At 52.8% G+C, this 23,715-nt stretch overlaps 6 protein-coding genes across 6 annotated transcripts; 4 read left to right on the forward strand and 2 right to left on the reverse strand.

Moving 5' to 3' along the window:
* Positions 1 to 221: 221 nt before the first annotated feature.
* Positions 222 to 1,037, reverse strand: cks1b (CDC28 protein kinase regulatory subunit 1B). Its single transcript, XM_068747308.1, has 3 exons — positions 979 to 1,037; positions 696 to 823; positions 222 to 271 (listed from the first exon to the last, which is right to left on the reverse strand). The coding sequence occupies exons 1-3, from the start codon at positions 1,035 to 1,037 to the stop codon at positions 222 to 224; spliced, it is 237 nt and encodes a 78-aa protein (XP_068603409.1).
* Positions 1,038 to 2,240: 1,203 nt separating this feature from the next.
* Positions 2,241 to 8,351, forward strand: pbxip1a (pre-B-cell leukemia homeobox interacting protein 1a). Its single transcript, XM_068746990.1, has 10 exons — positions 2,241 to 2,504; positions 3,148 to 3,276; positions 3,635 to 3,719; positions 3,799 to 3,854; positions 3,985 to 4,486; positions 4,851 to 5,093; positions 5,615 to 5,658; positions 5,785 to 5,880; positions 5,951 to 6,131; positions 6,219 to 8,351. The coding sequence occupies exons 2-10, from the start codon at positions 3,205 to 3,207 to the stop codon at positions 7,103 to 7,105; spliced, it is 2,166 nt and encodes a 721-aa protein (XP_068603091.1). The 5' UTR covers positions 2,241 to 2,504; positions 3,148 to 3,204; the 3' UTR covers positions 7,106 to 8,351.
* Positions 8,352 to 8,458: 107 nt separating this feature from the next.
* On the forward strand, positions 8,459 to 9,552 carry LOC137903375 (protein S100-A13-like). Its single transcript, XM_068747526.1, has 2 exons — positions 8,459 to 8,793; positions 9,418 to 9,552. The coding sequence occupies exons 1-2, from the start codon at positions 8,611 to 8,613 to the stop codon at positions 9,550 to 9,552; spliced, it is 318 nt and encodes a 105-aa protein (XP_068603627.1). The 5' UTR covers positions 8,459 to 8,610.
* An 812-nt stretch (positions 9,553 to 10,364) lies between these two features.
* On the forward strand, positions 10,365 to 14,477 carry s100u (S100 calcium binding protein U). Its single transcript, XM_068747100.1, has 3 exons — positions 10,365 to 10,448; positions 12,232 to 12,362; positions 12,573 to 14,477. The coding sequence occupies exons 2-3, from the start codon at positions 12,243 to 12,245 to the stop codon at positions 13,584 to 13,586; spliced, it is 1,134 nt and encodes a 377-aa protein (XP_068603201.1). The 5' UTR covers positions 10,365 to 10,448; positions 12,232 to 12,242; the 3' UTR covers positions 13,587 to 14,477.
* A 2,909-nt stretch (positions 14,478 to 17,386) lies between these two features.
* s100s (S100 calcium binding protein S) lies at positions 17,387 to 18,257 on the forward strand. Its single transcript, XM_068746983.1, has 3 exons — positions 17,387 to 17,400; positions 17,697 to 17,850; positions 18,060 to 18,257. The coding sequence occupies exons 1-3, from the start codon at positions 17,387 to 17,389 to the stop codon at positions 18,255 to 18,257; spliced, it is 366 nt and encodes a 121-aa protein (XP_068603084.1).
* A 3,140-nt stretch (positions 18,258 to 21,397) lies between these two features.
* Positions 21,398 to 22,987, reverse strand: LOC137903376 (SH2 domain-containing adapter protein E-like). The gene is made up of 4 exons (XM_068747528.1): positions 22,867 to 22,987; positions 22,334 to 22,514; positions 22,123 to 22,242; positions 21,398 to 21,665 (listed from the first exon to the last, which is right to left on the reverse strand). Exons 1-4 carry the CDS (start codon positions 22,985 to 22,987, stop codon positions 21,398 to 21,400), a joined length of 690 nt encoding a protein of 229 aa, XP_068603629.1.
* Positions 22,988 to 23,715: the final 728 nt, after the last annotated feature.

The following is a 23,715-nucleotide window of genomic DNA, read 5'->3' on the forward strand; positions in this document are numbered from 1 at the left end:
CGAGTCTTTCCCGGAGCGGGTCCATGTCCTTTTTCTCCTTTCAGTGTTTTCTTCATTCCTCGACCACGGTCCATAGACGAGATAGTCCTCCTCCAGGTCCAACAGGATCAGCCCCAATGCCCCCCCCCCCCCCCAGCACCAGAGATCCATCATCCTACAGCATGATCCTTATTTCGATCAGTCGCTCTGTGGTGCATTCAAGGACCTGGAGACTCCCTCCCTTATGACTTCTGCGCGGGCAGCAGGCGTCTGAACAGCAAGATGTGTGGCTCTGAAAGGACAAAAGAGACGAGGACACCCAACGGTCACGGAGCTTTCAAGCCTTACGGAGAAACTCGACTCCTTCTGTCCCAGAGAGAGAGGAGCAGCTGGATCCGACACGCACAGACCATCCGTTTGCGGTCTCCATTTGTTCGCCACTAATCTCTACCACCGCTCCAAACATTAGGACGGAAGAGTTTGCTTTTGTTTTCTCGTTGAAAGATAAGAAAGTCCAGTGCGCTGAAACTAAAAGTGGTAAAACGGCAAATTAAAAACACATCGGGCATCGCCGCCGTCTTACTCGCATCTCGCAAAACCAAGATGAGAGCATGAAACATTGCAATCACAGAACAGATTATCAGAGTGTGCCCCGTAATCCCAACCAACTCAGTAGGTGATTATTATTCCCGTGGACAGACTTAACGTAAACATACCTGGCTGGTGGATCATGTAGTGGACCCATCCCTGGCTCTGCTGGACTCCCAGGTTCCTCCATTCAGTCTCCGACATCAAATGCGTCTTCGGGACGCGCTTTGCAATGTCTTTGGGCAGCATCACGTGCCTGGAGACGAACGTTTGGGCAGATACGCAAAGAAAATGAAGTCATCTATGACGTGGTGTGATTTCTAAACCACGCCACTAGGTGACGACGTTAAAATAAGAGAATTACGTCGACACGATTGGATCGCTCGATGCAGAAACGTGACGCGCACGCACCTGTACTCGTACTTGTCGTCGTCGTACTTGTCAGAGTAGTAGATCTGTTTCGTAGACATGATTAAGCCTGGTGCAGAAGTGTTAGCATTAGTGCGGAATCAGACACAAATCAAACTAACGTGACGTAAACTTTAGCTCGGGTGGCTAACAGCTCGGCTAGCGCAGCTCAAGTTAGCGTTTCTAGCCACTTCGCGTTCTTATAAAAGTTAAACTAGCTGCTTCCGGCTGGAGTCACCGAGTTTCAGCCGTTACCTTATTTTACTGCCGGATTGTGGCGGCGAAAGAAGATAATTCCGGCGTTTCGCGTCCGAAAGGAAGCGAGAAATCAACTCCCTTTCTGCTTCCCTCTCGAATGCTTGCGAGCCCGCTTTTCATCGTTCAAATGGACGACGTCTCACCCCATTGGTCGATCGGTCCGTGGCTGTCTCTTGCCATTGGTTAGTTCTGCCTGTCGCTGGAAAAGGTCGTCATCAAACAGAGTCGCTCCCAATTGGTCAACAAACTTTACTCGCGGCAGGTTTGTAGTACAAAGAAACGTTTTCCACAACTAAATGAAGTTTTACCATATTATAATGTGTTGCCAGGGTTACGGGTGTATTATGATGATTCTATACTACAGACAAATTACAGCACTGCAATGATAAAGTGTCTTTATCTTATAAAAATAAATGTCTTAAAACAACCATGACTATAGGTTTATGTATTAATAATACTACTACAACACCATTACGACACTAAATAGAGGACAAATGGACACCTTTAAATAAAAAAAAATAAAAAAATCCGAAACAGCAGATTTTATTAGAATCAATTCAAATTGGATGACATAACTATGACTTATATATATACAAAAGTCAAATAAGTCAGTGATCTGCAGATATTTGCCCTCACAAAGATACTGAATTATATATTTTCCAAATGTTTACATTTACATTTAGCAGTCATTTTAGAGTATCATTTCTACTTGGAATCACAATCTTCAAATGTCCGTAATAATGTGTGTTTGTGTGCGTTCTAATATCAAACACGTAGCCCTGTGGAAGTAAATATGATGAAATAAATGCCCACGCTGCAGCAACCACAGTGAATTAGTGAGTCTGGTAAGTCCCGCAGTTCAGATTTAGCTCTGCAGACGTGTCAGTGTGCGGCTGGTGCTCGTAGCCCCCCCTCTGTGTTTGTGTGAGTGTATATATACGCGCACACACCCTCGCATCTTCGCTCACGCATCTTCTTGTGTTGCTAAAGGCCACCCAGCCGTCCTCATCTGTGAACGTCAATCAAGCGGGGCTCCTGACACGACGCTTCTATCTGATTGGGCCAGCCTCGGCGAGGGGGCGGGAGGTTCGTGCCTTCTCCCGGATGCTCATTGGAGGAGAGGCGCATTGGGTCGACGTGACGTGGTGTGACGCGGCTTGGAATTCCCAAAGTTCCCAAGTTCACGGGAAGAGAAGAGCGCTGGTCCATTCTTCAAAAACAAAACGTTTCGAGGGCAAAACAAAAGAGCGGAAGAGGCTGAAGGCAGAGGGGTAAATAAAATAAACAACTGCCCCCGTGTTCAGCGCGACGTGCGCGGAGCTGGCGCGTGAAGGGCCCGGTTACAGCCGGGCCTTTGTTTACCATCACGGACGTGTTAGCCGCGGCGGCCGCTAGCCCTCCGCGTCGCGTCCCTTGCGCGTAAAAGGCACGGAGCGAGTGCGTGCGTGCGAACCTTTAGCTTTAGCTTTAGCTATCGACGAGCTGCTGGTCTCTGCGGTTCGACCATTGATTAGCTGCAACCCCTGATTGTGTGGACGCGCGGGGTGGCTAGCTGAAAGTAGCCGCGCTAATGAAGCCATTTGGGATTGTCCGGATGCTTTAATGTAACTGCGCAGCGGTGCGTCGTGGATGCCGCCGCGCCGTGACGTCACGACAATCTGCCCTTCATCCCGCGCGTGCAGGGAATTATAACGTCATCGCATAACTGTGTCCTAGTAGGGTAGCATTAGCATTAGCATCAGCGCTGCACTGCAGACATTCAGGCTTATTTAACATATTGTGTGTATTTTCTGAGCTGTATATACTCATACATTTAGAGATCAGCGTACTTATACATATATGTGCTAAAGATGCTACCATGCTATTACACATAGATCCTATTAAACGACTTGTGCATCGTGTTTCTGTCTGCAGATTATCATAACACCGGAATCGGCGCCGTGTTGTGCCAAATTGCGCCTGAAGGGGGCGATGTCGGACAACAGCAGCAGCACAGGCAGCAGCGGCTCCTCGACCAACAGCTGGACCCTCCTCTCCCCGGAGGTGAGACACCAAACCGGATCGGGGTGGGGGGAGGGGGGGCTCAGCTTGAGCTCCTGCGCTATTAGACGGGATTAAGATGGTTGCTTGCCCCTCCTTCATGAAAACGAGTTCACACACGCGTAACCATAGTGATGCAATAGTGCCCAGCGTGAGCCGAAGCGCCAAACACTGCAGTCGCTCACTGCTATTGGCAGTAATACTACAAGTATTTAATATACATTCAAGGGTACTTTTATGGTTAATTTGAGCTTATTCCCAGCTGTTTTATTTGTTTTGCATTCTTTGTCCTGTTAGTAATAATAAGAAGCGTTATTTATTTTATCGGTCTGAGGTTCCGCTCCGATCTCTCGTTCCACAGGAGGCTGCCGTTGAGACTATCGGGCCGGCGGATGACGGCGGCGAGAGCCTCGGCGACGCCCCCAGCCTCTCTGAGGAGGCGCCGGGTATTAACGGCTCTAAGATCTGCAGCTAATCGATTCCCGTGGCTCTTGATTCTGACTTGGTGTGAATCTCTTTATTCAGAGTTCAAACCGAGCGACATCTCACTGGAAACTGTGTTGTCTGAAGAAGGACACCAGGTGGGTGCACAGTAACATGTGCTCTAATCCAATCAGCTGTTCAGAAGCCATTTCGGGGTGACCCCCCCCCCCCCCCCCATGTGAAAGTGTTTTCACGTAGGAGCTTCCTCTTACCGGTCTCGATGTTTAGGTGTGTCAGGAGACCTCTCCAGGGTCCAGCGAGGGTCCCGTCCCGGTCCCTCCGGATCTGGACACGGAGAGTCAGCCTCCTGTCATCCACGACATCGTCACAAGCTCGCCCGGCGACAACGAGCACCTCGGCGCCACGCCCTTCCTCACCGGCATTGATCCTTCTGCATCGGCACTCCTGGCCGATGAGCCTGAGGAGTCCTGCTCCGCTACTCCTCCAGTGGAGACCGCCGTCTCTGAGGAGTTCTGCTCCGCTCCTCCTCCGGAGGAGACCGCCGTCTCTGAGGAGCGACCGCCGGACAGGTCTGGAGAGGTTCCCGTCTTCACCGCTGAACCCGAGCTGGACATCGCCGCGGCGAGCCTCCCCGACCTTCCTCCTCACGCTGCAGACGGGTCGGAGCTTCCCGGCCGGGACACGGGGAGGACGGGAGGTGCCGGCGACGACGCTCCCGCCCCAGAGACCGGGGGTTCGGAAGAGGAAGAGGAGGAGGAAGTAGAAGAAGGTATGGCTGCAACGTACAGGAATCACAAACACACCAAAGAGTCGAGATTAGAGTCTCCCTCTTCTCTAGAGAACCCAGTTTAGCACATAGAGGTTGAGATCATCTCACTCTGCCAGAACAACAGAACCCGTGCGTCGTAGGAACGTTGTTGAAATTAGAAAATGCTCTTTAAATGCTTTTATTTTGAAATCACCATCATTCGTGTGCAAATAAATGAGGAGACGTCTCATTCAAGGTCCACTTTCATGCCGTGGTCGACCGACGAGCGGTTTACCCGTCGTGCACCTTTAAATGTGCCGACTCGTCTCTTTGAAGTGATCGCGGTGTCTTTTCCTCTTCCTGTTTCCTCTTCCTGTTTCTTCAGAGCCATCCGGGAGTTTTGATCCAGGCGACGCGAGCGGCTTCGATGACGGACTCAGGAGGAGGACCGTCCCCTCCGACCAGGCACCGAGGCCGAGAACATCAGACGAGGAGGAGGAGGAGGAGGAGGAGGAGGAAGTTGAGTTCAAGTTGGCTGAGAGGAAGGAGGAAAAGCCATGGTTCTCCGTGAACAAGTGCATTGTGGGTGCTGCCATCCTGCTTTTCTTGGGTTCCCTCTTCCTCTCAGGTGAGATCGGCTAACGGCTAACTTCTTCCGTTCTTCTTGGTGGGCGCAGTAACCACGGCGATATAACGTACTATTATGTAGTATAAGTATTACCCAGATTATAATCCGAGCGCCGTTCTACGCTCCCGTTTACAAACGGAACGTTTGCTTATTTGACGGTTCCGGTGTTTTCGAGCGACGCCAGCGCTTTTCTTTTTTTGCGGCTGTAGGCGGACGTCCGTCCTGTTGACTAAGCGTTGCCGTGTCAACGGGCGTCCCCTCCGACCTGGATAGTGGTAGGTCCGGTGCAAAGATAAGACACTGGCGTCAGCGTTTGTCCTCGCTGCGTCCGAACGCTGACCCGCTTTGACACTTTAGGCCGGTGGCAGCAGAAAAAGCCAAATAGCCCCGCCTCCAAATGACAAACGGTCTGTATCAGCGTTTGGGAGGACTCTCCAAGGCCACTCGAGGTGAACCGAAGGTCTACATGTAGCTTATGCGGCGGTAACAACGTGTGCGTTTGTTGTTGTTCTCTCTGACAGGTGACTTTGACGTTTCTGAACTGAGCAAAGGAGATCAAAGCCAGGTCGGTTCTTGATGTCGCTCGGCTTTAAGCTTCTTCTTCTTCTTCTTCTTCTTCTTTTGAAACGGCTAAAGATAGGATTGTTTGAACGTCTGTGCTTTATTCTCCTTCCAACTGGTTCCGATCCAGGATCGGCTCAGCGGCGATCCGCAGGATATGAAGCAGCTGCTGGATAAACTGAAGCAGGAAAAGCAACAGATCTCCGAGCTCGAGGCTCGCCTGCAGGTCAGTGTGATGCTAACGGCGTCGTTTAACCCTTCCATGTCCAGAGTCTGACTTTGTCTTTGCTCAACAGGCTCAGAGGGAGGAACTGGACTCGGCTCTGAAGGCCGCGGCCGTCAGCGGCGACGAGACGGGCAGAGCCGATCTGGAAAGAGAAAACACGCAGCTGAAGGAGGAACTGGCGTCTCTGCCCGAGCTGAAGAGGGAGCTAGAGAGCCTGAGGGCAAGGGCCACCGAGGTCAGCCGGCTCGCAGGTAGGATGGGGCGGGGCTTCGGGGATCTTTAGAGAGAAGGAAGAACCTCCAAACCCGTTCAGTGACTTTGATTTCTTGAATCCACAGATGATGATCAAAGGACGCCCCCGGCCCCTCAACCTGGCGACGACGGCGGTCAAACGACCCGGAAAATGAGTGGGCCCGCCAAGAGGAAGGACGCAAACAAAGACGGAAGACTGAAGGACGAACTCCAAAGGCAGAAGCTCCTTTTGGAGGAGAGCAGGAAGAGGCTGGACGGGATGAGGAAGGACGGGGGGGACAGGAAACGAGTGAGGGACAGTTTGGAGGCGATCCAGAAGAAGCTTTCTGACCAAGTCGAGAGGTGGGCTCAGAGGAAGCCCCGTGAGACCAGACGGACGGGGAAGAAAGAGGAGAAGAGAGAACGGAAGCACAGCAAAGACAAAGAGGACACAAAAGAGGAGCGCACGTCTCACAAGGAGGCGTGGAGGAAACACCAGGATGAGTGGGAGAGGAAGAAGGGAGAGCGGAGGGTGGACCGAGAGGAGAGGAGGAAGGAGAAGCCGCGGTCCGGCCGCCGCCCTCACCGGCACGACCAGAACGACTTCTGGAGGGACCAGGAGCAGAAACTCCGGCGCAGCGTGCGCCCCCAGCCGGGATGCGTCTCCGTGGAGGACTGCGCCGGGAAGGAGGCGCTCTATCCGGTGGAGCTGCCGGAGTTCGAGGAGCTGCTGGAAGGCTACCTGAGCAAGCTGGAGGGCTCCTCCCCCGAGAGCAAGGACGCGCTCAGGAGGCTGACGGCCGAGTACTTCGAGGACGGCGTGTTCGTCCACGACAGGGTTCTGTTCGGGGACTTCGCCGAGGACGTGGCGGACATTCTGGAGGACATGGCGGACGTCTCGGAAGCCGCCGGACAAAAGGGCGCGGGCGCCCTGGAGGAGGAGATGGAGGAGTTTGAGCGAGAAGCTCTGTGGAAGTTCGCCGCCGCGGCCTGAGGCGCGAGCGCGGCGCCAGGTTTACGGGACGTCTCTAGAAGACGTCCCCCTGGTCAGAGCTGTAGTAACTCCTGGTTGTCTCTCAGAGACGTGTCCCTCCGAGTCTTTCGTTCTAAGCTAGACTCGTACTTGTTGTTGTTTCCCCGAAGCGTAGCGCATGTGGCGTTTCACCAGACCGACGGCGTTCCCGTCCCAAAGCGGGACGTTTCAGGAACGCCGGCGCATCGAGCGCGTTCGTAGGACTCGCGCGTCGGTTGGCGTTCCCGACCAGGCTGAAACGAGCGCTGGGAAAGTTGCATGTTGACTCCCAATCCCGCCCCCCCCCCCCCCGGATCGGATCAGGTCCGACCAGTTTCGTGTCGGCAGGTCTTTAGTTTTCGTCAAACAGAGACGCTGTTTGTGAGCCCGGAGCGTTTCGGAGTCTTTCCCTCCCCCGACTCCCGTTTATCAAAGCAGGAAAAGGGAAAACAAGGAAACGGCAGAAGAGAAACGGAGCGGCGTTGAAAACACGTTAGCGCCTTCCTCAGAAATCCAGCTTGTTGTCGTGTGTTTGTTTGTTTTTCCCTCATTTCTTCTCCTGCTGTTCTTTCGTGTTGTTGCCGTGGGAACCGCCATTACATCAGCTGCGTGAACAATCGCAGCAAAAACCTGAACTGAAGACATTTAAGTCGTCCTAAGTTTCTGGTTTCTGCTTCTTTGTTTAATTGTAGTCGTAGTTCTTGACGAAGCCCCCCCCCCCCCCCCCCCCGGGACGATGTGAAGGTTTAAGCCCACAGATTGTGGTTGTTGGTTCTTTGAGGTGTTCCACGTTTATTTATTCTGTTGGTGCGCTGCCGTTAGCGTGGAGAAACTAACGTTTGCTTCAGTGTTCAGAAACGTCGTTTGGAGCGACTTGCTTCACGTGCCTTTTAGTGCCGGACCAATCAGAGTCTGAGATTTGATTTGCTCCTGCGAGGAGGAGGAGGAGGAGGAAGGTTCACACTCCTTTGCAGGTTTGCTGTTGCTAAAACGCCAGCGGTTCAGCGTCGACACAAGATCGTTGTTCAGGCGTTCCGGACTGTTTGTTCCGACAGAACAAAGGGAGAACGTTTCATTCGTATCTGAAGGAACCGCCATGGGGCGGGGCAACAGCCGGACCCGGCGTGCGACCCCTGGACGAAATGTCCGCTGGAGATATTTATCTATTTATTTATCCGTGTTGAAGGAGTCGGTGTGTTCAGATCAATAAAGTTCCCTCCAATGAAAACGTGACGTTTGTCCGTTCCTCAATTGATTCCGGAGACGATTCTAGAACGTCTGTCCCACAGCTCACCTGAGGGACGTGCGTCTCCTGACTCCCGGCAGGACGGAGCGTCCTGATGAGACCTCTGAAACGGGTCTCGCCCTTCACGGGACACTTGGTTCCGCTGTGCGTGTGTGTGTGTGTGTGTGTGCGTGTGTGTGTGGCGGTGGGAACCAGGCGGGACGTTTTTTCCGCTGATGCGTGCAGCTGATGGGGCGTATAAATGTCGAGGCGTCGGTCGCCGCCGGAGCAGACGGCAACCCGACCCAGCAGCACCATGGAGGCCGCCATCTTCACCCTCATCACCCAGTTCAAGGCTCACGCCGGGAAGGACGGCGCCGCCGGCACCCTGAGCAGAGACGAGTTCCGCAGCCTGGTGGCGTCCCAGCTTCCCACCTACGTCCCGGTGCGTCCCGGTTATCGTTCTGTCTGTCTGCATCCGTCCTCTCATCCGTCCTGTCGCCTGCGGTGATGCTGCTTCACATCAAACGTCGTAATCTCTGCTTTCATCCTGACAGATTTACCGGCTCTGGATTGTTGTTGTTGTGAGATGAAAGCTGCAGCTATATAGTTGTTGACGTGACAAATTGTTATTTTAATCACAGATTCATCTGCGGATTATTTTCTCCGGTCATCTGTGAAATACTTTGGTTTGTAAAGATCTGGAAAAAATTCTAGAAGAAATGACTCTTCATTGTGGAGAAGTCGAACGGTGGAGTATTTATATCCCGTTTTATTTTCAGCGGAAGTTTGATCGAGGATCAATTTTATGTTCTGAGAAGTAAAGAGATAGAAAAACAAGTGGCAGATTTGTACTTCAGTAAAGTACTCGAGTAAATATTCTTAGTTACATTCCACCACTGCTCCGATGGGGGGGGGGGGGGGGGGGCACCGTTTTTGTTTGTGTTTATTTACTTGGTTGTAAACGTAAACACCACTAGGTGGCAGGACAGTCGTGTTCGTGTTGCCCCCCCAGCCCAGAATCACTCCACGCTTCTGACCGGTTCTCCCCCCCCCCCCCCCCCCTCAGAACCCCCACGACCCCGCGGCCGTGGATCAGCTCATGGGCTCCCAGGATCAGAACCACGACGGCGAGTTGACCTTCTACGAGTTCTGGCAGCTGATCGGGAAGCTGGCGAGCGAGCAGGGGGGGTTCGGCCTCTAGAGCGCCCCCCCCCCCCCCCCCACGCGGGACACGTGCCACGGATGAGTTGAATGCTGTGATCTTTGAATTAAAGGCTTCACCGTCTCCTGAACTCTCCTGTCATTCATTCACCACATCAAAGGACGCGACCTTCAGGGGGCGTGTCATCCGGTGCGTGTTGTCCACGGAGCGTCGTGACGCCGACGGAAGCCTCAGCAGGTCACGGACGCGTGGAGCAGTTCGTGCCGTTCGATTCCACAGCGCGCGCATCTAATACTCGATGCGGGTGTAACCGGTGTGGTTTCTGTTACACGGGGGTCAAGTCGCCTGGGGCACGGCACCCAGGTGGAGGAGGGGGGGGGCTGAGACCCCAGAATAAGCAGAGGTCACACTGCGAAGAATCCTGCGAAACTGCGCCTGCACCCCCCCCCCCCCCCCCCCAGCTGCCTTTACACCATGGGGGGGGGGGGGTTAGAGGCTTTATGCGTTTGTTCTTGTCTGTATTTCTTTTGTAATGCTCCTTTAAACACGAGTTCGACATAAACATAAGATTCTGTTTGATATCAGAGCCTAGTATAAAGTATAATAGTATTCTATTGTACTTTATTCTGTGAGCCTGGATTAAATAATCCCACTCCTCCCCGGGGTCAAAGATAATTCCTTAAAGCCCGTTTCCTCCCGCCGCGCGCTTCCACATTCCCGGTCCTCCCGCGCGCGCGCGCGCTTCCAGGTACACGCCCTTTGACTTGTCAGGGGAAAAGTTTTAAGGAGAGGAAAAAACAAAAAGAGCCGAAATCACGGAAGAGATTCGGTCGTTCTACGAGTTTGGCAACTTCTGTGCGCGGAAAGGCGGAGAAGACGCACGAACTCCACTTCGCGCACATTTCTCCACGTCTCTTCCACGCGGACGGTTTACGGTGAGTCTCCAGCGACGTTTTGGACACTTCCACGCGCGTCTTGCGGGACTTCTTGCGCTCCTGAGTTTGATCAGCGTTTTGCCACGTTTCGAGAAGCCGTTGCCGGAGCCGTCCCGGGACGGTCGTCCCGATGCGGGGGGGTCGGGAGGGGGGGGGGGGGCTCCAGCGCTCCGACGGGCTTCTCGGCTCAAAGTGCACTTTTACAGAACTTTGCGGCTGTTTGTTCTGTTTTAATGGACGTGTTTGATTACCCCCCCCCTCCCCCATCGGAAAGATATTTGATCTTTTGATGTGGGTCAGCTGTCAGGATGACGATCAAATGCCGATAGACGCAACCCGAGGTGGCGCAGGCTGACGTATAGAGTTCCATAGGCGCGCCAGCTGCGCCTTCTGCCTCAATTTTGCGCTATATCGACGCGTTTCGCGCACCGGAGAGGCCCCGCGCAGCGAGGACTGGACGCATCCGGTGCGTGTCGGTGAGGACGCGTCGCTCCGTCGGTGCTTTGAGGACTCTCCCGGTGTTAACGGCGCCCTGACGGTTGACGGTGTTGCGGCACCGCGTTGGATGAGAGACAAACCGCTTCACATCTGCGCAGCGCAACTTGTTCCTCTGTTAATATTTTATGGCGCACGAGTATTGTCTTTACTTTGCGCGCACGCCGTCTCACATTCGCCCGTTTGGAAACGCAACACTCTGGGGGGAAACGGGAAACCTCTGATTGGAGGCCTGGATATTTAATTATTTGCGCAGGGGGGGGGGCAATAACACCGAATAGTTTGTCTCCAGAGTGGGACGATTCGCAGCTCTGACGTGGGAGGATGATGCAAGTCCTGAGTTGGTTTGTGGAGATCATCAGGGCACGGTGTTGGGATTCTTTTCCTTTCACGCAGGGCTTCGTCATTAAAACAAATTTTCTCAGAAGTGAATGTGAGAACGGGCAGAAATGTAGACGGGAATGTGTGTTTCCTGGGACGGGGCGCGGCGGGGGCTCGGCGGGGGCTCGAAGCCCTCGGATGATGGGTGTGTCACCTCGCGGGAAGAAGTCGCCTGAAGTTCCTGCACGTCTGTAAAAACGTAAACGCGTCGGGATGGAGGGATGGAACGCCAGAGAGAGAAGGAGCCCGTCCTTTTTACGCTAGGTTGGTGTTTGAGGATCAAACGCCTCTAAAATAAAAAGGCGGTTCTGTTGTGGGTCCAAGTGAAACGAACAGACGTGCGTCCCGCGGAGGCGACGGGTGTTTTCTCCGCAGCACAAACGCTCGTTTGCTCTGCGGCATTTGAATACCGAAGCCGACAGACGAGTAAAGTCGCCTCGAACAGATCCTCTCGCTGCTTTGGGGCAAACTGGCGCGGAGTCGGCCGGCGGGCGGATTCCGGTCTCGGTGATCTCCGCAGATAGCAATGACTGGAATCCCTGCGGAGACGTGCCGCGTACCGGGCGTTCCGTTCAACCTGGATGAATGCGTGCGTTTTTATTACGCTGCATGCGGCTCTTCATCGTGCCTCTTCGTCAGACTCGCGAAGGAGGGGAGACTCTGGCTCGGGTGGCAGAAAGATGGTCATCCCTCCGGTCATCTGAAACCTCGTCTCATCCGCGGCTCAGATCAGATGACCTATCAAAGATCAGAATCGGGGTTCATCTCAGACTCCCTCTTGTCTCGCGCCTCAGCCAAAGGTCTCTCAGGAACAAGAGGAGAGCCCCCGTTTCATTTTCCACTTCGTGCGTCCGTCACCTGTCTGTCCCGCCATCGCCAGCTTGACGTCTGTCTTTCTTCCTTGCAGAGAGAGTAGTCATGGAGTCTGCTATTAAAACCATGGTGAAGGTCTTCCTGAAGTCCACCAAGGGACAGGACAATCTAGGACAGAAAGAATTCCAGCACCTTGTCAAGAGCCAACTGTCCAACATCCTCACGGTGAGGAAGAGATGTGGCGCAACACGTAGCTACAGATGCTAGTCCAGGATTAGCGCCGACTGGCCTTGACCTGTCTGACCCCTGATTCTGTATATCACATTAAACATCACCTCCATCCAGCATATTTCACTGCCTGATCATTTCACCTGTACAGGTGGAGCTCCTCCTCCTCCTCCTCCTCATCATCATCATTGTGTTTGTCTGTTACAGGACACAGACAGCAAGGAGGCCATTAACAACATGGGTCAGGGACTGGACGCCAACAAAGACGGGAAGGTTGGTTTTGAGGAGTACATGAAGCTCGTCGGCTACCTGGCGGTCTCGCTCAGCGAGCAGCGCGTCCTCGCCGGGGCGGAGAAGTCCCAAAATGCCGCAGGAGCCCAAGTGGCGCAATGCGCCCCGGCCAAAGAGGAGAAGCCGGAGGCAAGTGGAGAGGCAAAGGCTGAAGCAACTTCCGAAGGAAAAGTAGAAGCGAGTGCAATGCCGACGGTAGCAGTAGGAGGAGGAGGAATCACGGTGCCGAAGATAGGAGGAGGAGGAGGAGGAGGAATCACGGTGCCGAAGGTAGAAGTAGGAGGAGGAGGAGGAGGAATCACGGTGCCGAAGGTAGAAGTAGGAGGAGGAGGAGGAGGAGGAATCACGGTGCCAAAGGTAGAAGTAGGAGGAGGAGGAATCACGGTGCCAAAGGTAGAAGTGGGAGGAGGAGGAGGAGAAATCACGGTGCCGAAGATAGGAGGAGGAGGAATCACGCTGCCGAAGATAGGAGGAGGAGGAGGAGAAATCACGGTGCCAAAGATAGGAGGAGGAGGAGGAGAAATCACGCTGCCGAAGATAGGAGGAGAAGGAGGAGAAATCACGCTGCCGAAGATAGGAGGAGGAGGAGGAGAAATCACGCTGCCGAAGATAGGAGGAGGAGGAGGAGGAGAAATCACGGTGCCAAAGATAGGAGGAGGAGGAGGAGAAATCACGCTGCCGAAGATAGGAGGAGGAGGAGGAGAAATCACGCTGCCGAAGATAGGAGGAGGAGGAGGAGAAATCACGGTGCCAAAGGTAGAAGTGGGAGGAGGAGGAGGAGAAATCACGGTGCCAAAGATAGGAGGAGGAGGAATCACGCTGCCGAAGGTAGAGCTAAACGTAGCTCCGAGTGGAGAAGCAACAGTCGGAGTGAATGCTGAAGCAGCAAGCGAGGAGGTGGAGAAGAAGATGGAAGAGGAGACCTCATAGGGGACGATCCATTCCTTCACAAAAAAGAAACCACACTACAGGCTTACATCCAACACCACACACACACACACACACACACACACACACACACACACACACACACACAACACAGCATGACAACATGACAACATGAACGCCAAAATATGTTAAGTCACTAAAGAATGAATTTCAAATGCAAAAAAAATACTAATTTAGAACTACGAGCGATTGTGTCCCGACACGCCTAGTTCTGGAGAACCCCAATCGATTTGATATGATCAATAACGCGTGTAAATGTCTCGTTGTTGCTTCGTACTAACAGTTACCACTATGTTCATATGTACAGCATGTGCATTCCACTATATAGCCCATTTACCTCATTATGCTAATACACTATGATAGCATGCGGACGTACACTATCGTATAGCTACATGTGAAAGCAGAATGCCCCCCCCCCCCCCCAGCAGCACGCTGGCTAACATGAACAAAGTGTCCCTGTAAGTTAAAACGCCACCGAGAGCCAATTCGCTCGCTTGTAGACGCCGTTCCCGCTCCTTTAGTCAAACGGCGGCATGTTGTTTAGCACACGGCGCTTAAATGCTAACATATTGAAGGGTGAGGGGGGGGGGCGGTTTACAAGCTTTAACATGCTAACTACAGGTGTGTGTGGACTTTTTTCGGATGGCGCCGAGCTAGCCATTTACTCCCCTTCTTTTCCAGCGTTTTGTGCTAGGTTAAGATAATGCTAACGGGCGCGGCTTGATTTTCATCCGGCGTTCTGCAAGACGGCTAAAAAAAAACGGACACGTGAAAACCTGTGGAAACTTGCATGCATTTACATTCTCCTCTTTTGAACTCACACTGTTGCTATGGAGTTGGTTGGCATGACAATAAACAAGTTGTTTTGCTGGAGATTTGCATCACCGCAGCTCATTTTGTGTACTCAATGTCCCATCATGCCCTTTTCTTTGCTCTCGCCTTCGTGGGCTCGTCGTTTTTTTAAGCGTTTCGTGATATTCTTTTACGCTCGTAGCCGACTGCGGATTGGAAACGAGGAGATCGGGTGTGACCCTGGGCTAAATAATTAAGGTTCCGCGCTGGAATCCACACCGCGCAGTCAGAAGGGGAGCCCAAAATAGTCCTGTGGGAGTGGGAGGAGTTTGAGTCACTTAACCTACCTGGATTAGGACCGGTAGACACCATTAATCTAACGTGTGTCACCCGGCCCCAGTTTTTAGCTACTTAAGATGCATTTAGTGCTTTTTTTCCGCATTTCTTCATATATGTCAATTTAAAGGGCGGGGATTATTGATTATTGATTACCCTGAGCGGTAAATCCTCTCCCGGTAGTTCTGGGAGAGGATTGCGTTTTTTCGTTTTAACATCATGGCGTGTTTTCTGCCGCCGCTGCCGCCCCATCCAGGTGTGTGTCTGTCGGTCACACCTTCACACAGTCCAGAGACCCTCTTCGATCTGAAACTGGACCCTTTGGTTCTGTTGGGGATCGCTGGATTGGGCCTTTTGATGCGTAACGCGTCCGACGAGGCGGATCTTCCTCTATTTAACTCATTCTCCTTATGACCACTATAAAAACACGCTTTATTTTTATTTTTTTTATTACTATTTAATGATTTGTAAATCGTCTCAACATAAATAATGCAGCCTTGAGAAGCGGGGCTCGCGTCCCAGCTTCACCTGGCCGGCCTTCTCGGTGCTTAAGGCACACCTTGTGCACTTTAGCAGCACCTGGCACTTCAAACTGCTCGGCAGTGAAACGATAAAGACAAATAAACCCGGGTCATGTGGTCGCGGCGACACTCCCATTGCAAATACTCTCGTTTCCACCGGCTCTGCTCAGCCAGCGCACGCCGTGCTTCCTGCGTGCTCGCCAGGGCGCTCTGGCCTTCATTAGCGCTCGCCTTCGTTGGACGCCGCCCTCTCGTTGCACCAGAACCTTCTGTCATGGTGAATAAAGTCAAACTGAATCACTCGTAGATGCTTTTAAATCTGCTGGGGCGAGAGGTGGAACCGTCCCAAAGCGTCAGCCCCACCCAGCCTGAAAAAAAGAAGCATGCCGCAACAAAGCGCGGCCGATCGCAGCCGGGAGTGTTTGCAGTCAGACTTTCATTCCCACACAATAGTCTTACTCATGGTGCCGAATAGAACCCAACGGGACCGTTCCTGGGCCGCCGGGCATCGGGACGCTTCCTGCCAAGCACCAGAGGGTGTGTGTGTGTGTGTGTGTGTGTGTGTCGACGTGTTTAGCATGTCATAAACTCCATTATGCGAGTATTTCGTCTCCACATGTAACGCTGTATCATTCCGTTTTGTTTGTATTGCTAATTCTCTGTACCGTGCGTAACGGCTAATAATAATAAAACTGTAACGTGTGTCATGCGTGTGGCCTGCTGCTTTCAAGCGCGTGTGTGTGTGTGTGTGTGTGTGTGAAGGGGTGGGGTGACAGAAAGCACCTGTGAAGATGGGGAGAGGGAAGCAGACACCTTGTAAGTGGGGGAGGGAGCGCGGGGGAGGAGGCGGGGGGGGTGATATTTAAGCTGCTGGACGTCCATCCTCGCATCCATCTCCGCCTGGACTCCGTCTTCATCCACGAAGGAGGCCCCCCCCCCATCAACACTCAGGTGAGACGGACGACAAGGACAGGTAGTTATGGAAAAGTTCCGAAAACGGAATTGGCAGGAAGTGACGACTTAAACGCAGAATTCTGGACCTTTTCTCTGCTAGAGGTCGTTTCTACTTCCTGCTGAACGACGCGCACCTTTAACAGATTGATCCTCTCTTTCCTTAGCAGGTTTTTAGCTCCACCCCCACATCCTTAACTTGATTGTGCCCTTGCGTTTGACTTTGAACTACACTGAATGTTGTGACACGCCGTCCCTTTGTGGCGTGAGACAGACACGGCGTCTCTTTGTGGCGTGAGACAGACACGCCATTCCATTGGTGGCGTCAGACAGACACGGCGTCTCTTTGTGGCGTGAGACAGACACGGCGTCCCTTTGTGGCGTGAGACAGACACGCCGTCCCTTTGTGGCGTGAGACAGACACGGCGTCCCTTTGTGGCGTGAGACAGACACGGCGTCCCTTTGTGGCGTGAGACAGACACGGCGTCCCTTTGTGGCGTGAGACAGACACGGCGTCTCTTTGTGGCGTGAGACAGACACGGCGTCCCTTTTTGGGGTGAGACAGACACGCCGTCCCTTTGTGGCGTGAGACAGACACGCCGTCCCTTTGTGGCGTGAGACAGACACGGCGTCCCTTTGTGGCGTGAGACAGACACGCCGTCCCTTTGTGGCGTGAGACAGACACGCCGTCCCTTTGTGGCGTGAGACAGACACGCCGTCCCTTTGTGGGGTGAGACAGACACGCCGTCCCTTTGTGGCGTGAGACAGACACGCCGCCCCTTTGTGGCGTGAGACAGACACGCCGTCCCTTTGTGGCGTGAGACAGACATGATTGTTGTCCCAGATCTTTTGTTTCTTGATCAACTTTTAACTTAAATGCGACCCGGCAGGTGTGAAAATGAACGAACGCCCTCACCTGTGCACACAAGCGAGCGCCGGCCTTCACGCCACCTTAGCTCCAGCGTGTGAGTTTCGGGTTTCACTCCCGGGAATGTCTTTGCCTTTCACCGATAAGACGCTGTTAAGCGAAGCGCAGACGTAGTTCAGGGTAGGAAATCTTCACCCTCACACCCTGAATTATTGATAGTGACTTGTCTGTCTGTGTGCGTGTGTGTGTGTGTGTGTGTGTGTGCATGTGTGTGTGTCCAGTCTCGCCGCGAATCCAGCACAGGAAGCTCCAAGATGCCGGACACAATGTGTGTAAGATTGTTCAAAATGCTTTTCCCAAGCTATCCTCCATCTTTCCATCCCAACCTCTGATCTGAAACACAGCGAAGGCCAAACACGCACACACACACGCACACGCACACACACACGTGCACGCACACACTACCTCAGCTCGGTGCAGCATCAGAGCGTTCTCCTCACCCTCTGTCCCCCTCGTCTCCGAGGTTGCTCCACCCTCGCTTGCTAATGTGGCCGCGCATGCAGGCGGGGGCTGGAGCGGGCGTTGACCAGCAGGGTCTGACCTTTTGACCTCACCTGTTTCCAGCATGTCCAAGGAGCCCAGTTCCGACCTGGAGAGCGCCATGCAGATGCTCATAAAGACCTTCCACAAGTACTCCGGGAAGGAAGGCGACAAGTACACTCTGAACCGGGGGGAGCTGAGGGAGCTGCTGGTGGAGGAGCTGGGGACGTACCTGGGGGTAAGAGAAGTGTGCGTGTGTGTGTGTGTGCGTGAAACAAAGCGTGCACGCTCACACGCTCGCACGTTTTGCAAATATGCGACGCACAAGCGGAGGTATTCGCGCTCACTTACTCAGACACGCAAGTTACGACAAGCTTGTCGCCCACACACACACACAACAGAGAACGCATTCTTATCGCTGCCCCCCCCCCCCCCCCCCCCCGTCAGAACTCCAAAGACAACGACGGCGTGGAGAAGGTGATGAACGACCTGGACGCGAACAACGACGGCGAGGTGGACTTCACCGAGTTCATCATCCTGATGGGCGCCCTCACCGTCGCCTGCAACGACTTCTTCCTGGAGTTCAAGCCCGAAGAGAAACCGAAAGACGGATGCAAAGGCGATTCAGCAGAGAAGAAGGAGTGAGCCAGCAGGAGGGGGGCCGGGGGGGGGGGGGGGGGGGGGCTGAGACAGCTCGATGCCGTGATTGATTGATTGATTTGTGCAGAGCAGGGTTCATATCAATATCTTTCAGCTCAAATGTCGCAGCATTGGGATGTTTGAGCAGTTCTCACATGAATATTATCCCGTTTTGTGTACTCGGATATATTTACACGTTTTCTCTGCCCTGTTTTGTGTACTCGGATATATTTACACGTTTTCTCGGCCCTGTTTTGTAATCTTTTTGGTAATAATCAATGCAATCTGCAACACAATAAAGACGACATTAACCACCGTGGCGTGTTTGGTTTCACGCGTGACGCGAGCACCTGGAAATCGAGTTGAATGGTGCAGAGAGAAACTGTGTGTGTGTGTGTGTGTGTGTGCGTGCATGTGTGTGTATTGGGGATTCCCACCGAGTAAACTGCTCCAGCTCACATCCTGCCAACAATATGCTGCAAGTCTTGTTCCACAAGATATAAGCTGACCCAGATGTTTGACTTGGAAAACAGAAAGATAGAGGGAAGAGAGAGAGAGAGAGGGAGAGGGAGGGAGGGTGTGAGGGGGGAGATAAAGGGCGTTTGTGTGCGAGTGTTTTCTGCATGGAGGGATTCAGTCCAATTTATGGAATACATTAGGGAAGTATGTAACTTGGAAAACAGCAGTATAATCACAGAGGAATGTCCAAGCTGTGGTGATTTGCACACTTAAACACGCACACACACACACACAAACACTCACACACACACACACACACACACACACACACACACACACACACACACACACACACACACACACACACTCACACACACACACACACACACACACACACACACACACACACACACACACACACACACACACACATCAGTAAATCAGCTCATCTTTTTCCACCTCATTTTCTTTCCAGCTGCTCCTAACGGTTAAAATATGACAAAGCACCCCCCCCCCCCCCCTCAGCCGCCGTGACCTCGGAGGGTGCCTTCGGATTGGCTGGTTTGAATATTTGAGTCGCAAAAGCTCCGCCCGTGGACAGGTAAATAACGCCTGGGGGGAGGGGCCAACGACTGTTAATGATTCCCCGCCCCCTCATCCAAACAGGTAAACAGGTGTCTGCTGTGGGACAAAAGAGAAGTGGAAGATAATGAGATGAGATAAACACCTCCCGGGAAATGAGGGGGGGGGGGGGGGGGGGAGTAGTTTCAACGCATCTGCAGGTAGAACAGGTGAAAAAGCTGACGTCACATGTTGTGTGTCATCGTACTCCTGGCGGATCCGTTCATGAACAGGGTTTTAATCCCGCACCTGGAGCAAATATTCTCTCTATTGATCCAGAAGCTGCTCCTCGTGTCTCTTATTAATGCTCCATTGTTCCGCGGCCCGCCCCCCCCCCCCCCGCCTCACTCCGCGTGTTTACACGCTACTCTGCACTTTGCACCTGCGGTCAGGTGTTCAACTGACGTTCGCCATCTATGTGCTTTAATGTCTGCGTGTGGTTGGTTGGTTTATGGCAGAGACACAGAAATTACGAGGGATTGGAGGGAGGGAGCTTTATAGAGTCACAGGTGAATAAAAATAAATAAAAAAAACTCCAGGTGAGTAAATGGGAATACTCAAGTAAAAAACAAAGCGTGGTATTCGAGTACACACTAAATATTTACACAAATGGCGGGGGTGATCTATTAATCGACTTTATTGGAATAGATCAATAAGATCTTCGGTGCATTGTGGGATTACGTCAGTCGCCCAGGTGCGTCACCCCGGCTGTAACACCCGCCACCTGATAGGGGCGGGGACACCTCGTCACCGTCCATCAGACGCAGTTGTAACGTCAGGCTGGCCTCAAGACGGGCCTCAAGTGCATGACGGAGAGGAGTCCTGAGGCCACGCCCTCCTCGCGCACCTGTCGACTTTGATACGACCGACAGGTGCGTGTGAAGTATAGATTATCTCGTTCACGCAGCTCCTCTAATAAACATAGTATTTGCACAGTTCTTCTTCTGTGGTTTCCCCCCTGCTGACGTCGTGCAGGTGGAAGTCACGTGCTGCAAGGCATCGGGTTCAAAGGCAAACAGGCCGGAATGTGTCCAGGGTGATGAAACCGAGCCTTCCTAAACAGGAACCAGACGGAGACGGGCGGTGACTCCGTCCTCGGGGTGTTACAGCTAACACGATCCTCAGGTAAACCCAATCTCCCTCCTCTTCCTCACCGTTTCACTCCCAATCCGACCTCGATTAGCTAAATGGAGGAACGGCAAAAACTGACGCGCTAAAAGCGCACGATCAATCGAGATCATCCTCCTTCTCCTCCCGGTTCCTCCTCGGAGGAGGAGGAGAAGGAGGATGACACGGTGGAGAAATGCGGAGCAGGTGTGTTGAAAAAACAAGAAACAAAAAACTTCTTCACAAACCAAACAGAACTTCCTGAGCGGAGTTTTCAGAATGAATTCCAGCCCGGCTCTAAATCACGCACACGCACACGCACGCAAACATGTGGAAGTGTTTGACTTGGATGCAGAAAACGTGAGGAGTGAGAGAGCCTGAAAAAAGACGAGGCGGACACATTTAGACAAACTTCCGGTTCATTTATTCTCCTCTGCGAACATCAATCACCGTTTCACTATCAATAATCACGATCGATCCAGTTTATCTTACAGATAATGACCGAAAACCCGCCACGCGCAGCGCGTCAGGGCGCATCAGTCGCTCTTCACAGCAGATAATGGAGACAAAAGCCTCCATTCACATGTAAGCCAGAGGTCATCCTCAAGGGCAGGCGGTGACGCGCAACTAACGGGGCGCGTAAACCACAAACACGCCGCTCGAATAATGTGCGTGGAAACAAGGACGCTCTTTGTGTGGGCGCGTCGGTGCAGTTTGCGTGCGCGTCCGTCAGAGGGAGAAAGAGAAGCGCAAGAAGACGACTTCAAAGCAGGATGATTCAAACGTCGGACGGAGCCTCGAACGCGTCTGTGTTCGAGGCTCCGTCCGACGTTTGAATCATCCGTCCCGAACCGACTCGAAGCTGAAATCGTTGCAAACTCCGCCTTGTTGATATGCAAACCAGCCGCTTTGGATGTTTCGCATTACCATGCGGGAGGCGGGGAGTACTGCCGGGAGTACTACTGGGAGTACTGGGAGTACGCGCTGATCAAGGGGTGGGGCTGGAGACTTTCTGTCCCTGCCGTCCCCCGAGGCGGGTTTGTTTTGCACACCGGAGCCGGGCGGTGCATGGGGGGGGCACCGGGTGGAGCAGGCTCATGCGCTCGGCGCCGGGCGCGGTAGTGACGCACCACCTCCGGGATGGGGAACACGCAGCTGCTCCGGTGCAGGGTGTAGCCGCTGCCTCTGGTCTGGGCGATGATGATGTGGACGCAGCCTTGGCTCGTCCTGCGAGGAAGAGGAGAGCCGGGAGGAAGAGTTAGCGAGGCGACAGGCCGTAGCGTTCCGGCTAGCTGGATTCACATCGTGGCCTCCTTGGAGGAGGTTCTAGATTGTTCTTGGTGTCTTCCAACCAGGAAGGTTTTTGAGTCCATAAAATCGTTTTAATGTTGAAATGTAATATTTTGTTCCTGACCTCATTCTGGATCAGAACCAGAATACATTGTTCATGATGATTCATATCGGACCCCTTTATGACTGGGATCTTCGGTGACTGAATTGAATGCAGATTTTTACAAGATGGGATTTTTGGAAAAAGCCTCCATTATAAGTAAATGGGAAAATCCAGATGGCGATCCGGATTGCTCTCGGAATTTAATGGGATCTATAGACCAGGACCCATCCAGCGTTTTTCTGTCATCCTGAAACAAACGCTCTTCTCAGATGCACTTCCAGGTTCACTCACTTGAGGGCGATGGAGTACTTGCTGTGGTCCGACTCGCTGTTCCTGACCAGGAAGCTGGCCTCTCTGCAGGACTGCAGCTGGGACTCTGCCTCCTGGCGGATCACGCAGCCGTGGTACCAGCTGAGGGAGGATGGGGGGGGGGCGACGACACACCTGCCTGGAAGTGATCGTCGTTGACCCCGTTCGACTCTGTGGCTCATTCTTGCCTCACCTCTGTTTCTCCAGAGGCAGGGAGGCGTCGCCCTCAGAGCTGCTGCTGGAGGTGGAGGACGCTGACGGGGGCGGAGGAGAGCACCGCAGGATCTTCTGCCTCAGATGCTGCTGAGGCCGCCCGCCGAGCGCGGGGGGAGGCGTCTCGTCTCCGGCCGGGCGTTCGGGGACGGCAAACGGTGCTAGAGAGGGAGAGAGAGAGAGTTTTAAAGAATTAGAACTCAATAAAACCTTCACCAATCATCTGGCTTACACTCGCGCTGTAATTTAACCGGCTCCGCGAGGAACCGCTGCAGACCGAGGTCTTTCATCCGGGACGGTCCGATTCCGTCTCCTGACCTGACCGATGGCCCGGCTCGATTCTTCTCGCCTCGCTCGCCCGTTCTTGTTTCCTCCGTTTGATTTAAGCCTCATAAATCGACTCGTTTCCTCTGCAGACGTCTCTGGAAGTAAAAGTACACGAAAAGTATTCCTTAAAGGGTCGTGGCATCTTGTGTCTTATTTTAATGTTTGTACTTTATTTATTATTTTGACCGATGCTGGCCATCAGTCCGGCTTTGGGGATTCGCGTTCGAGGGCCGGATTCGGAAGATGAGCGGCTCCGGTCGGCTCCGTTCTTCAGATTGATGGGGAACTCCTTGGACCACTTTGCCATTGTAACCCAGATGGAGTCCAAAAATCCCTTGAGCCGGCTCGGACACCTTTCAGCGCCATAAACCAGAACCCCATCAGAGACGCACCTTCAGAGAAACTAACGAAAGACTTCCGATGCTGGTGGTTCCATTCCCGGAGTGGCTTCTGTGATCTTTTACGACCTTCCACTGTCACACCCGACTGCGAGTATCGAGGGGGAGTGGGAATCTGAGGTCCAGATGGGGGGGGGGGGGGGGGCAGGACCACGGGCGTCATGGGCAAGTCCCAAGTCCAAAGTAAAGATAATTATTATTTTATTAATATTCAGACCTTGGCCTCTAAAATGCTGTTAATTTAATTCATTATTATTATTATTATCGATTTATTATGGCTCATGAATCAGACACCAGTTGCTACTTCCAAAGTTGACGGTTTCATTAATATTTTTTATTGGTGAAAATCAATACAATTGTAATCACGACGTCACTCCGTAATGTACTTAATTGGATGTTTAATTAATCGAACGTCCAATCCTGGTTCGGTTGTCGAGGCAGGGTATCGCTCGGAAACGGTCCAGTGAGCTGCTCCACACACCTGAAGGAAAGGTAGAACCTCAAATGTACACATTTAACAGAACAATACGGAAACCGTGATACGTTAATTTACTTAAATGTTGCATTATGATACTATTTATGTAAAGCAATGCAGGTACTTTTTTTTGTTCAAACATTTTGAATATACTTTTAAAAG

The sequence above is a fragment of the Brachionichthys hirsutus genome, chromosome 13 (assembly GCF_040956055.1).
Source record: "Brachionichthys hirsutus isolate HB-005 chromosome 13, CSIRO-AGI_Bhir_v1, whole genome shotgun sequence".
Classification (NCBI taxonomy): domain Eukaryota; kingdom Metazoa; phylum Chordata; class Actinopteri; order Lophiiformes; family Brachionichthyidae; genus Brachionichthys; species Brachionichthys hirsutus.

Bases quoted from the DNA above. Each gene is read 5' to 3' on its own strand.
- cks1b (XM_068747308.1), bottom strand. From the start codon at position 1,037: ATGTCTACGAAACAGATCTACTACTCTGACAAGTACGACGACGACAAG. The intron at 824-978 runs GTGCGTGCGCGT...GTTCGTCTCCAG, and splicing joins GACGACAAGTACGAGTACAG to GCACGTGATGCTGCCCAAAG. The intron at 272-695 runs GTATGTTTACGT...TTGTCCTTTCAG, and splicing joins CTACATGATCCACCAGCCAG to AGCCACACATCTTGCTGTTC.
- pbxip1a (XM_068746990.1), top strand. From the start codon at position 3,205: ATGTCGGACAACAGCAGCAGCACAGGCAGCAGCGGCTCCTCGACCAAC. The intron at 4,487-4,850 runs GTATGGCTGCAA...CTGTTTCTTCAG, and splicing joins GGAGGAGGAAGTAGAAGAAG to AGCCATCCGGGAGTTTTGAT. The intron at 6,132-6,218 runs GTAGGATGGGGC...TTGAATCCACAG, and splicing joins CGAGGTCAGCCGGCTCGCAG to ATGATGATCAAAGGACGCCC.
- LOC137903375 (XM_068747526.1), top strand. From the start codon at position 8,611: ATGTCGAGGCGTCGGTCGCCGCCGGAGCAGACGGCAACCCGACCCAGC. The intron at 8,794-9,417 runs GTGCGTCCCGGT...CCCCCCCCTCAG, and splicing joins AGCTTCCCACCTACGTCCCG to AACCCCCACGACCCCGCGGC.
- s100u (XM_068747100.1), top strand. From the start codon at position 12,243: ATGGAGTCTGCTATTAAAACCATGGTGAAGGTCTTCCTGAAGTCCACC. The intron at 12,363-12,572 runs GTGAGGAAGAGA...TGTCTGTTACAG, and splicing joins AACTGTCCAACATCCTCACG to GACACAGACAGCAAGGAGGC.
- s100s (XM_068746983.1), top strand. The intron at 17,851-18,059 runs GTAAGAGAAGTG...CCCCCCCGTCAG, and splicing joins AGCTGGGGACGTACCTGGGG to AACTCCAAAGACAACGACGG.
- LOC137903376 (XM_068747528.1), bottom strand. From the start codon at position 22,987: ATGGCAAAGTGGTCCAAGGAGTTCCCCATCAATCTGAAGAACGGAGCC. The intron at 22,515-22,866 runs GTCAAAATAATA...CTCCCTCTCTAG, and splicing joins CGGACTGATGGCCAGCATCG to CACCGTTTGCCGTCCCCGAA. The intron at 21,666-22,122 runs GTGAGTGAACCT...TCTTCCTCGCAG, and splicing joins AAGTACTCCATCGCCCTCAA to GACGAGCCAAGGCTGCGTCC.